Source organism: Oncorhynchus gorbuscha, unplaced genomic scaffold (assembly GCF_021184085.1).
Source record: "Oncorhynchus gorbuscha isolate QuinsamMale2020 ecotype Even-year unplaced genomic scaffold, OgorEven_v1.0 Un_scaffold_5215, whole genome shotgun sequence".
NCBI lineage: Eukaryota > Metazoa > Chordata > Actinopteri > Salmoniformes > Salmonidae > Oncorhynchus > Oncorhynchus gorbuscha.
In genome coordinates this window covers 7,501-25,000 of record NW_025749066.1, presented here as the reverse complement: position 1 = coordinate 25,000, position 17,500 = coordinate 7,501, and the positions used below count along the sequence as shown (strand labels likewise).

Sequence of the window (17,500 nt, the reverse complement as noted above, 5' to 3'; positions counted from 1 at the left end):
GCACACACACGCACACACACGCACACACACACACACACACACCCTCCCCCTCTCACTCTCTTTCACAGTCAACCTCCAGACATCATTCAGACATTCCTCTCCAATGTGTCTGGAGGAGTTTTGTCCGTCTGTCTGTAAGGGTGTAGTGATGATGATATCATGTCTGAGCTGGATGTTCATTATTCTGTCCTTGTGTGTGTTTCCAGACAGTGGAGATTAACATCTTTGAGGGCATGGAGGTCCGGGGAGCCCCGGTGGTGGTGATCAGCCAGGGGAAGATCGTCCTGGAGGGGGGAAAGCTTAACGTCACAGAGGGCTCTGGACGCTTCGTACCCAGGAAGGCTTATCCTGACTTCATCTACAAGAGGATCAAAGCACGCAGCAAGGTAAGAGAAGAGAGATGAAGGCTAACCAGGGTAAGAGCGAGGGGCTAAGACCCAGCAGGGTAAGAGAAGAGAGATGAAGGCTAACCAGGGTAAGAGCTAGGGGCTAAGACCCAGCAGGGTAAGAGAAGAGAGATGAAGGCTAACCAGGGTAAGAGCTAGGGGCTAAGACCCAGCAAGGTAAGAGAAGAGAGATGTAGGCTAACCAGCAAGGTAAGAGAAGAGAGATGTAGGCTAACCAGGGTAAGAGCTAGGGGCTAACAACCAGCAGGGTAAGAGGAGAGAGATGAAGGCTAACCAGGGTAAGAGCTAGGGGCTAATAACCAGCAGGGTAAGAGGAGAGAGATGAAGGCTAACCAGGGTAAGAGCTAGGGGCTAACAACCAGCAGGGTAAGAGGAGAGAGATGAAGGCTAACCAGGGGTAAGAGCTAGGGGCTAACAACCAGCAGGGTAAGAGAAGAGATGATGGCTAATCCAGGTAAGGGGCTAACAACCAGCAGGGTAAGAGAAGAGTGATGAAGGCTAACCAGGGTAAGAGCTAGGGGCTAACAACCAGCAGGGTAAGAGAATAGTGGTGAAGGCTAACCAGGGTAAGAGCTAGGGGTTAATGATGGCAGGGTAAAAGCACAGCAGGGTAGGAGATAGTGGCTAATGCTAGCAGGGTAAGAGCTAGGGGCTAATGCTTGCAGGGTAAAAGCACAGCAGGGTAGGAGATAGTGGATAATACTAGCAGGGTACGAGCAGAACAGGTTAGGAGATAGTGGCTAATGCTTGCAGGGTAAAAGCACAGCAGGGTAAGAGGAGAGAGATGAAGGCTAACCAGGGTAAGAGCTAGGGGCTAACAACCAGCAGGGTAAGAGGAGAGAGATGAAGGCTAACCAGGGTAAGAGCTAGGGGCTAACAGCAGGAGTAAGAGAGATGATGGCTAATCCAGGGTAAGGGGCTAACAACCAGCAGGGTAAGAGAAGAGTGATGAAGGCTAACCAGGGTAAGAGCTAGGGGCTAACAACCAGCAGGGTAAGCAGAATAGTGGTGAAGGCTAACCAGGGTAGAGCTAGGGTTAATGATGGCAGGGTAAAAGCACAGCAGGGTAGGAGATAGTGGCTAATGCTAGCAGGGTAAGAGCTAGGGGCTAATGCTTGCAGGGTAAAAGCACAGCAGGGTAGGAGATAGTGGATAATACTAGCAGGGTACGAGCAGAACAGGTTAGGAGATAGTGGCTAATGCTTGCAGGGTAAAAGCACAGCAGGGTAAGAGATAGTGGCTAATGCTTGCAGGGTAAAAGCACAGCAGGGTAAGAGATGGTGGCTAATGCTTGCAGGGTAAAAGCACAGCAGGGTAAGAGATAGTGGCTAATGCTAGCAGGGTAAGAGCTAGGGGCTAATGCTTGCAGGGTAAGAGCACAGCAGGGTAAGAGATGGTGGCTAATGCTTGCAGGGTAAAGCACAGCAGGGTAAGAGATAGTGGCTAATGCTAGCAGGGTAAGAGCTAGGGGCTAATGCTTGCAGGGTAAAAGCACAGCAGGGTAGGATATAGTGGCTAATGCTAGCAGGGTAAGAGCTAGGGGCTAATGCTTGCAGGGTAAGAGCACAGCAGGGTAAGAGATAGTGGCTAATGCTTGCAGGGTAAGAGCACAGCAGGGTAAGAGATAGTGGCTAATGCTTGCAGGGTAAGAGATGGTGGCTAATGCTTGCAGGGTAAGAGATGGTGGCTAATGCTTGCAGGGTAAGAGCACAACAGGGTAAGAGATGGTGGCTAATGCTTGCAGGGTAAAAGCACAGCAGAGTAGAAGATAGTGGCTAATGCTAGCAGGGTAAAATCACAGCAGAGTAGAAGATAGTGGCTAATGCATGGCTAACAGCTAATGGCTTATGTTAAGAGTGTGATAGTATAAAGGTCCATCGCAACTTGTGCTTTTACAAATGTGGCATAACTCTTTTTCCACCCTTTACTTACTGTATATTACACAGTAAATCACTTTTTAGTGAGGCTACATTAAGGCTACATTATCCTCTTAATTACTTTATCCTTTACATGACATTCACCTGACATTCTCTCCAGATGCTTGACCAGCTACATTACCCTTTACATGACATTCTCTCCAGATGGTTGATGATCTACATTATCCTAACATGACATTCTCTCCAGATGGTTTATGATCTACATTATCCCTTACATGACATTCTCTCCAGATGGTTGATGGATCTACATTATCCTAACATGACATTCTCTCCAGATGGTTGATGATCTACATTATCCCTTACATGACATTCTCTCCAGATGGCTGAATATTTACATTATCCCTTACATGACATTCTATCCAGATGGTTGATGATCTACATTATCCTAACATGACATTCTCTCCAGATGGCTGAATATTTACATTATCCTTTACATGACATTCTCTCCAGATGGTTGATGATCTACATTATCCTAACATGACATTCTCTCCAGATGGCTGAATATTTACATTATCCTTTACATGACATTCTCTCCAGATGGTTGATGATCTACATTATCCCTTACATGACATTCTCTCCAGATGGTTGACCAGCTACATTACCCTTTACATGACATTCTCTCCAGATGCTTGACCAGCTACATTACCCTTTACATGACATTCTCTCCAGATGGTTGATGATCTACATTATCCTAACATGACATTCTCTCCAGATGGTTTATGATCTACATTATCCCTTACATGACATTCTCTCCAGATGGTTGATGGATCTACATTATCCTAACATGACATTCTCTCCAGATGGTTGATGGTCTACATTATCCCTTACATGACATTCTCTCCAGATGGCTGAATATTTACATTATCCCTTACATGACATTCTATCCAGATGGTTGATGATCTACATTATCCTAACATGACATTCTCTCCAGATGGCTGAATATTTACATTATCCTTTACATGACATTCTCTCCAGATGGTTGATGATCTACATTATCCCTTACATGACATTCTCTCCAGATGGTTGACCAGCTACATTACCCTTTACATGACATTCTCTCCAGATGCTTGACCAGCTACATTACCCTTTACATGACATTCTCTCCAGATGGTTGATGATCTACATTATCCTAACATGACATTCTCTCCAGATGGTTGATGATCTACATTATCCCTTACATGACATTCTCTCCAGATGGTTGATGGATCTACATTATCCTAACATGACATTCTCTCCAGATGGTTGATGATCTACATTATCCCTTACATGACATTCTCTCCAGATGGCTGAATATTTACATTATCCTAACATGACATTCTCTCCAGATGGCTGAATATTTACATTATCCTTTACATGACATTCTCTCCAGATGGTTGATGATCTACATTATCCTAACATGACATTCTCTCCAGATGGCTGAATATTTACATTATCCTTTACATGACATTCTCTCCAGATGGCTGAATATTTACATGATCCTTTACATGACATTCTCCTCCCTCTCCAGATGGCTGATGCCCGTGGCGTCCCCCGAGGGAACTATGATGGACCGGTCCATGATGTCATCAGCATGACTAAGTCAGTGCCGGCCACTCCCTCCAGCAGGGGGCCCCAGTGCCCAGGGAAGGGCCCCCTCGGCCCCACCAGGAACCTGCACCAGTCTGGTTTCACCCTATCCGGTATGGGTAAGCTTCATCTACTCTTTACTGGGTGTGGATGTTTCTCCTCACTTTTTTAATTTAACCTTTATTTATACAGGGTTATGCTATACAGGGTTATTCTATATAGGGTTATTCTACACAGGGTTATTCTATACAGGGTTATTCTATACAGGGTTATGCTATACAGGGTTATTCTACACAGGGTTATTCTATATACAGGGTTATGCTATACAGGGTTATTCTATACAGGGTTATGCTATACAGGGTTATGCTATACAGGGTTATTCTATACAGGGTTATTCTATACAGGGTTATGCTATACAGGGTTATTCTATACAGGGTTATTCTCATTAAGATCAAATCTCTTTCACTCTCTGGAAGTACCAGACAGGAAACTGTCTCCTTTTGTCTTGATGTCAGAGTGAAAGAGAAGGAGGAGAGGGAGGAAGACTGAGAGAGTGGAAGAGAGGGAGATGGGGGGGGAGTGAGATGGTCAGAGTGAAAGAGAAGGAGGGGGAGAGGGAGGAAGACGGAGAGAGTGGAAGAGAGGAGATGGTCAGAGTGAAAGAGAAGGAGGGAGGGAGGGAGGAGAAGACGGAGAGCGTGGAAGAGAGGGAGATGGGGGGGGAGTGAGAAGGTGGAGAGAGATTAGGATGCTTATAGATAGAGACACAGTTGTTATTTAATTATTTATTTGTCCTTCCTTTTCTCTCGGTGTCTCCCCTTCTCACTCTCTCTCTCCCCCCATCTCCCTCTCTTCCACGCTCTCCGTCTTCCTCCCTCTCCCTCCTTCTCTCTCACTCTGACCATCTCACTCCCATTCCTTGTTTCAGCCAATCATATTTCTAATTGGGAGTCCTGTCTATCCTGTCAGCCTTATTAGTCTAACTTCTAGCTCTGTTTACTGTCTCTGTTGAACCACACAGGACCAATTATAGCTACAGTATAGCTGTAGTTACATCTAAGGTCAGGGATTTGGGAAGCTGTACAATGGTTATTTCAATCGTAGTTCTACTGTCTTACTCCTATCAGAACCCAAAATGTACTCCATTGTTTATAACGGATCTTTGCTCTTGTTCTCCGATACAGGAACTCAGATTGACGACCACATCCCACGACGCTCAGCACAGAGGATCGTGGCGCCACCCGGTGGCCGCTCCAATATCACCTCCCTGTCGTGAACCTGGGAGCTCCTTGCTCCTCGCGTCTGCTGTAGGGAGAAAAATAAATCAACTACTGTAGCAACAACCAACTACATCAATCAAAACAAATCTCACCCGGCATCCAGAACTAAACTCAACAGTGAAACCTGAACATGCAATCCTCTTCTCAGATACAACTGTAAAACAGTATACAGATTAGAACTACATTTACCACTAGTAGTTACCACCAGTATACAGCATAGAACTACAATTACCAATAGTAGTTACCACCAGTATACAGCATAGAACTACAATTACCACTAGTAGTTACCAGTCATTCTATTTCTATGGTAGACACACCAACTGATAAAACCCACTAACTTAGTACTTTGATCTGTTATCCTTTATCAATATTGTGATCAATTCCTCAAATCAATTTATCTCATCGCCCATCAATAGTCAACTGTCCCTGTCAAATCTCCATAGCATGCAGCTTAAACAGTCTCTGTCTCCTCAGTCAGACAACCGTCTCCTCAGTCGTCGTCTCCTCAGCTTCACTATAGCTTTACTAACATGGTGATACATGAGTCCTAGATGAAAGTAGTTCTCTTTAGACCACAGAATGCCTCTCAGCTCTCTCTCTCTCTCTCGTCGTAGTGATGCCTGCTTCAATGCTTCTAAGAAACTCTGTAGTTGAGTCCAACATGGAACTCTATTCCCTAGATAGTGCACTAGAGGACAAAAGTAGTGCGCTATCTAGGGAATAGAGGGCCATTTGAGACTGATGCGAACTTGTTTTTCTCTGTCTGTTGTTATTTAGTCATGGCTGTAGGCTATTTAGGCTTCATCTTACCGTCTCTTACTGTTATGCATGACTTTTCCTCTTAATCGTTACTCATTACAAATACAACAAGGGAAATAAGTGTGTATTACTGTTACTGTGAACAGACTGTAGGGACAGTCCTCTAGTCACGCTTGTCTTAATATTATTATGATGTTTTATCCCAATGCAGGTGAGCTAACTTTGCTTCCATGGTATATTCAGTCAGTCAGAATAGGAACTTCACCAATCCTTCTATTCAGTCAGTCGGAGTAATAACTTCACCAATCCTTCTATTCAGTCAGTCGGAGTAATAACTTCACCAATCATTATATTCAGTCAGTCGGAGTAATAACTTCACCAATCCTTCTATTCAGTCAGTCAGAATAGGAACTTCACCAATCCTTCTATTCAGTCAGTTGGAGTAATAACTTCACCAATCCTTCTATTCAGTCAGTCGGAGTAATAACTTCACCAATCCTTCTATTCAGTCAGTCGGTCGGAGTAATAACTTCACCAATCATTCTATTCAGTCATTCAGTCGGAGAAATAACTTCACCAATCCTTCTATTCAGTCAGTCGGAGAAATAACTTCACCAATCCTTCTATTCAGTCAGTCGGAGTAATAACTTCACCAATCCTTCTATTCAGTCATTCAGTCGGAGTAATAACTTCACCAATCATTATATTCAGTCAGTCGGAGAAATAACTTCACCAATCATTCTATTCAGTCATTCAGTCGGAGTAATAACTTCACCAATCATTATATTCAGTCAGTCGGAGAAATAACTTCACCAATCCTTCTATTCAGTCAGTCGGAGAAATAACTTCACCAATCCTTCTATTCAGTCATTCAGTCAGAATAAGAACTTCACCAATCCTTCTAATCAGTCATTCAGTCAGAATAAGAACTTCACCAATCCTTCTATTCAGTCAGTCAGAATAAGAACTTCACCAATCCTTCTATTCAGTCAGTCAGAATAAGAACTTCACCAATCCTTCTATTCAGTCAGAGTAAGAACTTCACCAATCCTTCTATTCCGTCAGAATAAGAACTTCACCAATCCTTCTATTCCGTCAGAATAAGAACTTCACCAATCCTTCTATTCAGTCTGAATAAGAACTTCTCCAATCCTTCTATTCAGTCAGAATAAGAACTTCTCCAATCCTTCTATTCAGTCAGAATAAGAACTTCACCAATCCTTCTATTCAGTCAGTCAGAATAAGAACTTCTCCAATCCTACTATTCAGTCAGAATAAGAACTTCTCCAATCCTTCTATTCAGTCAGAATAAGAACTTCTCCAATCCTTCTATTCAGTCTGAATAAGAACTTCACCAATCCCTCTATTCAGTCAGTCAGAATAAGAACTTCTCCAATCCTTCTATTCAGTCTGAATAAGAACTTCACCAATCCCTCTATTCAGTCAGTCAGAATAAGAACTTCTCCAATCTTTCTATCCAGTCAGTCAGAGCAATAACTTCACCAATCCTTCTATTCAGTCTGAATAAGAACTTCACCAATCCCTCTATTCAGTCAGTCAGAATAAGAACTTCTCCAATCCTACTATTCAGCCAGAATAAGAACTTCTCCAATCCTTCTATTCAGTCAGAATAAGAACTTCTCCAATCCTTCTATTCAGTCAGTCAGAATAAGAACTTCTCCAATCCTTCTATTCAGTCAGAATAAGAACTTCTCCAATCCTTCTATTCAGTCAGAATAAGAACTTCTCCAATCCTTCTATTCAGTCAGAATAAGAACTTCTCCAATCCTTCTATTCAGTCAGAGTAAGAACTTCACCAATCCTTCTATTCAGTCAGTCAGAATAAGAACTTCTCCAATCCTTCTATTCAGTCAGAATAAGAACTTCTCCAATCCTTCTATTCAGTCAGTCGGAGTAATAACTTCTCCAATCCTTCTATTCAGTCAGTCAGAATAAGAACTTCTCCAATCCTTCTATTCAGTCAGTCGGAGTAATAACTTCTCCAATCCTTCTATTCAGTCAGTCAGAATAAGAACTTCTCCAATCCTTCTATTCAGTCAGTCGGAGTAATAACAATCCTTCTATTCAGTCAGTCAGAATAAGAACTTCTCCAATCCTTCTATTCAGTCAGAATAAGAACTTCTCCAATCCTTCTATTCAGTCAGTCGGAGTAATAACTTCTCCAATCCTTCTATTCAGTCAGAATAAGAACTTCTCCAATCCTACTATTCAGTCAGTCAGTCAGAATAAGAACTTCTCCAATCCTTCATGTCTATATAGGAGGTGCAGGGAAGCCCATAGCATCTGTATACTGGATCTGTGTTGTTGTCTTTATAGCACAGCCATGTTCCACTGTCATCGTGTGACTTTTATATGTTTTGTATATAAAGACCAAACATCCTGGTGCTTTGAAACCCTAGCCTGGTTCAGCCATACTGAATGCTCCACTGACTTGGTGAAACAGAGCATAGCAGTCAGGATTCCAGGCTATTGAACAGCCACGTTGTTGCCAAGGATACACAGGGATACGTGGAGCTGTGAACAATAAAACAGTGGTTTTAAAAGTCTCTCGCTTTAAAAAAAACCCGACTCTTCTTTGTAATGATTTTATTTAATTTTCTACAATTTCCTTTCTCACTTTTTGTAGACTTCGGCGTTTGTACTTTTACTCGGTCGGTCTTTGGAAAGGTTGTGTGCATTCGTTAAGTGGTCATGTAAAAAGGTCAAATGAAGTGGTCAATTTTTAGTCTTTTTCTACTGTTTCTGTGTCCAATGGAAATAGGATCTGTGTCCCGAAAGCTAATGTAAGCATGTCCTGAATAAAGGTTGAGGGGGAAAAGTGTATTTGGTTTATTTTTGTTATTTGTAATGACAGCAGGGTAGCCTAGTGGTTAGAGCGTTGGACTAGTAACCGGAAGGTTGCACGTTCAAACCCCTGAGCTGACAAGGTACAAATCTGTCGTTCTGCCCCTGAACAGGCAGTTAACCCACTGTTCCTAGACCGTCATTGAAAATAAGAATTTGTTCTTAACTGACTTGCCTGGTTAAATAAAGGTTAAAAAAACAATAAGAAGAAATAAAAGTCATAACATGTCTTATATACAGTTGACGCCTGAAGTTTACATACACCTAGGTTGGAGTCATTAAAACTAGTTTACATACACCTAGGTTGGAGTCATTAAAACTAGTTTACATACACCTAGGTTGGAGTCATTAAAACTAGTTTACATACACCTAGGTTGGAGTCATTAAAACTAGTTTACATACACCTAGGTTGGAGTCATTAAAACTAGTTTACATACACCTAGGTTGGAGTCATTAAAACTAGTTTACATACACCTAGGTTGGAGTCATTAAAACTAGTTTACATACACCTAGGTTGGAGTCATTAAAACTAGTTTACATACACCTAGGTTGGAGTCATTAAAACTAGTTTACATACACCTAGGTTGGAGTCATTAAAACTAGTTTACATACACCTAGGTTGGAGTCATTAAAACTAGTTTACATACACCTAGGTTGGAGTCATTAAAACTAGTTTACATACACCTAGGTTGAGTCATTAAAACTAGTTTACATACACCTAGGTTGGAGTCATTAAAACTAGTTTACATACACCTAGGTTGGAGTCATTAAAACTAGTTTACATACACCTAGGTTGGAGTCATTAAAACTAGTTTACATACACCTAGGTTGGAGTCATTAAAACTAGTTTACATACACCTAGGTTGGAGTCATTAAAACTAGTTTACATACACCTAGGTTGGAGTCATTAAAACTAGTTTACATACACCTAGGTTGGAGTCATTACAACTAGTTTACATACACCTAGGTTGGAGTCATTAAAACTAGTTTACATACACCTAGGTTGGAGTCATTAATAGTTGTTTTTCAACCACTCCACACATTTCTTGTAAACAAACGATAGTTTTGGCAAGTCGGTTAGGACATCTACTTTGTGCATGACACAAGTACTTTTTACAACATTTGTTTACAGACAGATTATTTCACTTATAATTCACTGTATCACAATTCCAGTGGGTCAGAAGTTTACATACACTAAGTCGACTGTGCCTTTAAACAGCTTGGAAAATTCCAGAAAATTATGTCATGGCTTTAGAAGATTCTGATAGGCTAATTGACATAATTTGCGTCAATTGGAAGTGTACCTCAGGATGTATTTCAAGGCCTGCCTTCAAACTCAGTGCCTCTTTGTGTGACATCATGGGACAATCAACAGAAATCAGCCAAGACCTCAGAAAATGCATTGTTTAGTTCATCCTTTGGAGAAATGTCCAAATGCCTGAAGGTTCCACGTTCACCTGTACAAACAATAGTACACAAGTATAAACACCATGGGACCACGCAGCCGTCATACCGCTCTGGAAGGAGACGCATTCTGTCTCCTAGAGATGAACTTACTTTGGTGCGAAAAGTGCAAATCAATCCCAGAACAACAGCAAAGGACCTTGTGAAGATGCTGGAGGGAACAGATACACAAGTATCTATATCCACAGTAAAATGAGTCCTATATCGACATAACCTGAAAGGCCGCTCAGCAAGGAAGAAGCCACTGCTCCAAAACAGCCATAAAAAAAGCCAGACTACAGTTTGCAACTGCACATGGGGACAAAGATCGTACTTTTTGGAGAAATGTCCTCTGTTCTGATGAAACAAAAATAGAACTGTTTGGCCATAATGCCCATCGTTGTGTATGGAGGAAAAAGGGGGAGGCTTGCAAGCTGAAGAACACCATCCCAACCGTGAAGCACGGGGGTGGCAGCATCATGTTGTGGGGTGCTTTGCTGCAGTAGGGACTGGTGCACTTCACAAAATAGATGGCTACATGAGGGAGGAAAATTACATGGATATATTGAAGCAACATCTCAAGACATCAGTCAGGAAGTTAAAGCTTGGTCGCAAATGGGTCTTCCAAATGGACAAAGTCCCCAAGCATACTTCCAAAGTTGTGGAAAAATGGCCTATGGACAACAAAGTCAAGGTATTGGAGTGGCCATCACAAAGCCCTGACCTCAAGCCTATAGACAATTTGTGGGCAGAACTGAAAAGGAGGAGGCCTACAAACCTGACTCAGTTACACCAGCTCTGTCAGGATGAATGGGCCGAAATTCCCCCATCTTATTGTGGGAAGCTACCCAAAACATTTGACCCAAGTTAAACAATTTAAAGGCAATGCTACCAAATACTAATTGAGTTTATGTTAACTTCTGACCCACTGGGAATGTGATGAAAGAAATAAAAGCTGAAATAAATAATTTTCTCTCCTATTATTCTGACTTTTCACATTCTTAAAATAAAGTGGTGATCCTAACTGACCTTAGACAGGGAATCTTTACTGGGATTAAATGTCAGGAATTGTAAAAAACTGAGTGTAAATGTATTTGGCTGAGGTGTATGTAAACTTCCCACTTCAACTGTAGATCCAATATGACTCTGCACAAATCAAGTCGGTCTCTTACATGTCTCTCTGTTGTTTGTGACATCTCCATTGGTACATAGTTAACTCATCTGTGTGTGTGTGTGTGTGTGTGTCTGTCTGTCTGTCTGTCTGTCTGTCTGTCTGTCTGTCTGTCTGTCTGTCTGTCTGTCTGTCTGTCTGTCTGTCTGTCTGTCTGTCTGTCTGTCTGTCTGTCTGTCTGTCTGTCTGTCTGTCTGTCTGTCTGTCTGTCTGTCTGTCTGTCTGTCTGTCTGTGTGCGTGTGCGTGTGCGTGTGCGTGTGTGTGTGTGTGTCTGTGTGCGTGTGACTATATGTGTTCTTGTGACTGTGTGTACGACTGTATGTGTGGGTGCGACTGAATGTGTGTCTGTGTGTGTGTGTGTGTGTCTGTCTGTGTGTGTGTCTGTCTGTCTGTGTGTGTGTCTGTGTGCGTGTGACTGTATGTGTGTGTGTGTGTGTGTGTGTGTGTGTGTGTGTGTGTGTGTGTGTGTGTGTGTGTGTGTGTGTGTGTGTGTGTGTGTGTGTGTGTGTGTGTGTGTGTGTGTGTGTGTGTGTGTGAAAGGTTAAGAACATGGCTGCGTGCCAACGAGCCTCTACTCTGGAGGGCTGGAGGATCCAGTTCCCCCTGTAAGGAGTCATGTTACGTAGATGCTCTGGTCTGACACACACATACATGCGCACACACACACCAGACAGACAGAAACAGGTGTCATGTCATCCCAGGATTATAATGTGTTGTGTAACAGCTGGGGTATGGTTCATGTGATCTGAAAATTTACGCTCCATCACTCTGCTCTGAAGGTTTAAGCTCCATCACTCTGCTCTGAAGGTTTAAGCTCCATCACTCTGCTCTGAAGGTTTACGCTCCATCACTCTGCTCTGCTCTGAAAGGTTACACACCCTCCATCACTCTGCTCTGCTCTGAAAGGTTACACACCCTCCCTCACCCTGCTCTGAAAGGTTATACACCCTCCCTCACCCTGCTCTGCTCTGAAAGGTTACACACCCTCCCTCACTCTGCTCTGAAAGGTTACACACCCTCCCTCACCCTGCTCTGCTCTGAAGGTTTACGCTCCATCACTCTGCTCTGAAGGTTTACGCTCCATCACTCTGCTCTGAAGGTTTACGCTCCATCACTCTACTCTGAAGGTTTACGCTCCATCACTCTGCTCTGAAGGTTTACGCTCCATCACTCTGCTCTGAAGGTTTACGCTCCATCACTCTGCTCTGAAGGTTTACGCTCCATCACTCTGCTGTGAAAGGTTACGCTCCATCACTCTGCTGTGAAAGGTTACGCTCCATCACTCTGCTCTGAAAGGTTACACACCCTCCCTCACTCTGCTCTGAAAGGTTACACACCCTCCCTCACCCTGCTCTGCTCTGAAAGGTTACACACCCTCCCTCACTCTGCTCTGCTCTGAAAGGTTACACACCCTCCATCACTCTGCTCTGCTCTGAAAGGTTACACACCCTCCCTCCCTCACTCTGCTCTGAAAGGTTACACACCCTCCCTCACTCTGCTCTGAAAGGTTACACACCCTCCCTCACTCTGCTCTGAAAGGTTACACACCCTCCTTCACTCTGCTCTGAAAGGTTACACACCCTCCCTCACTCTGCTCTGCTCTGAAAGGTTACACACCCTCCCTCACCCTGCTCTGCTCTGAAAGGTTACACACCCTCCCTCACTCTGCTCTGAAAGGTTACACACCCTCCCTCACTCTGCACTGAAAGGTTACACACCCTCCCTCACTCTGCTCTGAAAGGTTACACACCCTCCTCACTCTGCACTGAAAGGTTACACACCCTCCCTCACTCTGCTCTGAAAGGTTACACACCTCCCTCACTCTGCTCTGAAAGGTTACACACCCTCCCTCACTCTGCTCTGAAAGGTTACACACCCTCCCTCACTCTGCTCTGCTCTGAAAGGTTACACACCCTCCCTCACTCTGCTCTGCTCTGAAAGGTTACACACCCTCCCTCACTCTGCTCTGAAAGGTTACACACCCTCCCTCACTCTGCTCTGAAAGGTTACACACCCTCCCTCACTCTGCTCTGAAAGGTTACACACCCTCCCTCACTCTGCTCTGAAAGGTTACACACCCTCCCTCACTCTGCTCTGAAAGGTTACACACCCTCCCTCACTCTGCTCTGAAAGGTTACACACCCTCCCTCACTCTGCTCTGCTCTGAAAGGTTACACACCCTCCCTCACTCTGCTCTGAAATGTTACACACCCTCCCTCACTCTGCTCTGAAAGGTTACACACCCTCCCTCACTCTGCTCTGAAAGGTTACACACCCTCCCTCACTCTGCTCTGAAAGGTTACACACCCTCCCTCACTCTGCTCTGAAAGGTTACACACCCTCCCTCACTCTGCTCTGAAAGGTTACACACCCTCCCTCACTCTGCTCTGAAAGGTTACACACCCTCCCTCACTCTGCTCTGAAAGGTTACACACCCTCCCTCACTCTGCTCTGAAAGGTTACACACCCTCCCTCACTCTGCTCTGAAAGGTTACACACCCTCCCTCACTCTGCTCTGAAAGGTTACACACCCTCCCTCACTCTGCTCTGAACGGTTACACACCCTCCCTCACTCTGCTCTGAAAGGTTACACACCCTCCCTCACTCTGCTCTGAAAGGTTACACACCCTCCCTCACCCTGCTCTGAAAGGTTACACACCCTCCCTCCCTCACTCTGCTCTGAAAGGTTACACACCCTCCCTCCCTCACTCTGCTCTGAAAGGTTACACACCCTCCCTCACCCTGCTCTGAAAGGTTACACACCCTCCCTCACTCTGCTCTGAAAGGTTACACCCCCTCCCTCACTCTGCTCTGAAAGGTTACCCTCCCTCCCTCACTCTGCTCTGAAAGGTTACACACCCTCCCTCCCTCACTCTGCTCTGAAAGGTTACACACCCTCCCTCCCTCACTCTGCTCTGAAAGGTTACACACCCTCCCTCACTCTGCTCTGAAAGGTTACACACCCTCCCTCACTCTGCTCTGAAAGGTTACACACCCTCCCTCACTCTGCTCTGAAAGGTTACACACCCTCCCTCACTCTGCTCTGAAAGGTTACACACCCTCCCTCCCTCACTCTGCTCTGAAAGGTTACACACCCTCCCTCACTCTGCTCTGAAAGGTTACACACCCTCCATCACTCTGCTCTGAAAACCACTGACACGAAACCACAACAGATCCAATTGCTTTATGTCTTTATGTTCGTTCATATGGACAAGCTGTGGTCAGGTCTTAAAACAGTTGTATGTTTCATGTTAACATTGCTACAGTACTTTAGGCCTGCCTAACTACAATCATTTGTTTGTGCAAAGATTCTCCTGAAAGCATGGGACAGGAAAACAAGCAAAACCTTTTACGCAAACAATACAGTGTATATCAAACGTTACAAAAACATTTTATACTGTACCCTGTCACAGAAAACATATAATGCATCACATTGCTACTGTTAAATTAAATTAGTGCAAATCGCATGGAGGTCATACAAGCCCTCCATTCATACCCTCTAATGTAAAGACTAAAGGTATTTTATAGCATGTTTACGTTGCTGCACAAGTCAATAATGATATATTTAAATTAGAACACAGAGAGAGAGAGTCAGTAATGATCTATTTAGATTAGAACACAGAGAGAGTCAATAATGATCTATTTAAATTAGAACACAGAGAGAGAGAGTCAGTAATTATCCATTTAGATTAGAATACAGAGAGAGTCAATAATTATCTATTTAAATTAGAACACAGAGAGAGAGAGTCAGTAATTATCCATTTAGATTAGAATACAGAGGGAGAGTCAGTAATGATCTATTTAGATTAGAATACAGAGAGAGAGAGTCAGTAATGATCTAGTTAGATTAGAACCCAGAGAGAGTCAGTAATTATCTATTTAGATTAGAATACAGAGAGAGAGAGTCAGTAATGATCTAGTTAGATTAGAACCCAGAGAGAGTCAGTAATTATCTATTTAGATTAGAATACAGAGAGAGAGAGTCAGTAATGATCTAGTTAGATTAGAACATTACATTTACATTTACATTTAAGTCATTTAGCAGACGCTCTTATCCAGAGCGACTTACAAATTGGACACAGAGAGAGAGTCAGTAATGATCTATTTAGATTAGAATACAGAGAGAGAGCGAGTCAGTAATGATCTATTTATATTAGAAAACAGAGAGAGAGAGAGTCAGTAATTATCTATTTAAATTAGAATACAGAGAGAGAGAGTCAGTAATGATCTATTTAGATTAGAACACAGAGAGAGAGAGAGTCAGTAATTATCTATTTAAATTAGAACACAGGGAGAGTCAGTAATTATCTATTTAGATTAGAACACAGGGAGAGTCAGTAATTATCTATTTAGATTAGAACCCAGAGAGAGTCAATAATTATCTATTTAGATTAGAACACAGAGAGTCAGTAATTATCTATTTAGATTAGAACACAGAGAGAGAGAGAGAGTCAGTAATTATCTAGTTAGATTAGAACACAGAGAGAGAGTCAGTAATTATCTAGTTAGATTAGAACACAGAGAGAGAGTCAGTAATTATCTATTTAGATTAGAACACAGAGAGAGTCAGTAATTATCTATTTAAATTAGAACACAGAGAGAGTCAGTAATTATTTATTTAGGTTGGAACCCAGAGAGTCAGTAATTATTTATTTAGGTTGGAACCCAGAGAGTCAGTAATTATTTATTTAGGTTGGAACCCAGAGAGTCAGTAATTATTTATTTAGGTTGGAACCCAGAGAGTCAGTAATTATTTATTTAGGTTGGAACCCAGAGAGTCAGTAATTATTTATTTAGGTTGGAACCCAGAGAGCCAGTAATTATTTATTTAGATTAGAACCCAGAGAGAGTCAGTAATGATCTATTTAGATTAGAACCCAGAGAGAGTCAGTAATTATCTATTTAGATTAGAACCCAGAGAGTCAGTAATTATTTATTTAGGTTGGAACCCAGAGAGACAGAAAGCAGTCACGTAGCTGCATAAAAATGCCTTTGCTGCAGTAAAGGTGCATCCACTTTAAAGCCAATGTTTTTACCTGTTCTGCAGCAACAGCTTTTTAATGTCCCTGAACTATAGATTTACCAAATCAGCTCTTAATGAATGAACCAAGCTACTCCGCTGTAACTGACACCTTCCCGGCTGAGATCCTCAGAGGATGTCTCTTGCAGGTGTTGGAGAAGTAAGGGAACACTCTATGGGTGAACTTGTGTTGGAACTTGTAGATGAGCGTGTTGTCTGAGGCGTCAGAGAAGATCACCCTGCCTCTGTCCCAGTCCAGCTGCACTCTGACCTCCTGGGGCCTTCTTTTCAGGACCAGGGGGGTGGCGGTGGCCGTGCGGGCGCGGTATTCACCTCCATAGTAGCAGATGGTCCACAGGCCCCTCTCTAGAATAGAATGCAATATAATAGAATGGAATAGAATAGAATGGAATAGAATAGAATGCAATAAAATAGAATGGAATAGAATGGAATGCAATAAAATAGAATGGAATGCAATAAAATAGAATGGAATAGAATAGAATGGAATGCAATAAAATAGAATGGAATAGAATAGAATGCAATAAAATAGAATGGAATAGAATGGAATGCAATAAAATAGAATGGAATAGAATAGAATGCAATAAAATAGAATGGAATAGAATAGAATGGAATATAATAGAATGGAATAGAATAGAATGGAATATAATAGAATGGAATAGAATAGAATGGAATATAATAGAATGGAATAGAATAGAATGTAATAGAATGCAATATAATAGAATGGAATGCAATAAAATAGAATGGAATAGAATAGAATGGAATATAATAGAATGGAATAGAATAGAATGTAATAAAATAGAATGGAATAGAATGGAATGCAATAAAATAGAATGGAATAGAATGGAATGCAATAAAATAGAATGGAATAGAATGGAATGCAATAAAATAGAATGGAATAGAATAGAATGCAATAAAATAGAATGGAATAGAATGGAATGCAATAAAATAGAATGGAATAGAATAGAATGCAATAAAATAGAATGGAATAGAATAGAATGGAATATAATAGAATGGAATAGAATAGAATGTA

At 42.3% G+C, this 17,500-nt stretch overlaps 2 protein-coding genes across 2 annotated transcripts in view; one reads left to right on the top strand and one right to left on the bottom strand.

Annotated features, from left to right (window-relative positions):
• LOC124028997 (dihydropyrimidinase-related protein 4-like) overlaps positions 1–6,956 on the top strand; it is a gene marked incomplete at its 5' end in the record, with an annotated part of 8,194 nt that extends 1,238 nt beyond the window's left edge. The window contains 3 exons of the mRNA XM_046340874.1: positions 207–386; positions 3,852–4,029; positions 5,095–6,956. Of these exons, the coding sequence (XP_046196830.1) occupies positions 207–386; positions 3,852–4,029; positions 5,095–5,186 (450 nt within the window). The remainder of the gene's footprint in view (positions 1–206; positions 387–3,851; positions 4,030–5,094) is intronic.
• A 9,584-nt stretch (positions 6,957–16,540) lies between these two features.
• LOC124028996 (nuclear factor 7, brain-like) overlaps positions 16,541–17,500 on the bottom strand; it is a gene marked incomplete at its 5' end in the record, with an annotated part of 6,567 nt that continues 5,607 nt past the window's right edge. Inside the window, one exon of the mRNA XM_046340872.1 lies at positions 16,541–16,813. Coding sequence (XP_046196828.1) covers positions 16,541–16,813 — 273 coding nt within the window. The remainder of the gene's footprint in view (positions 16,814–17,500) is intronic.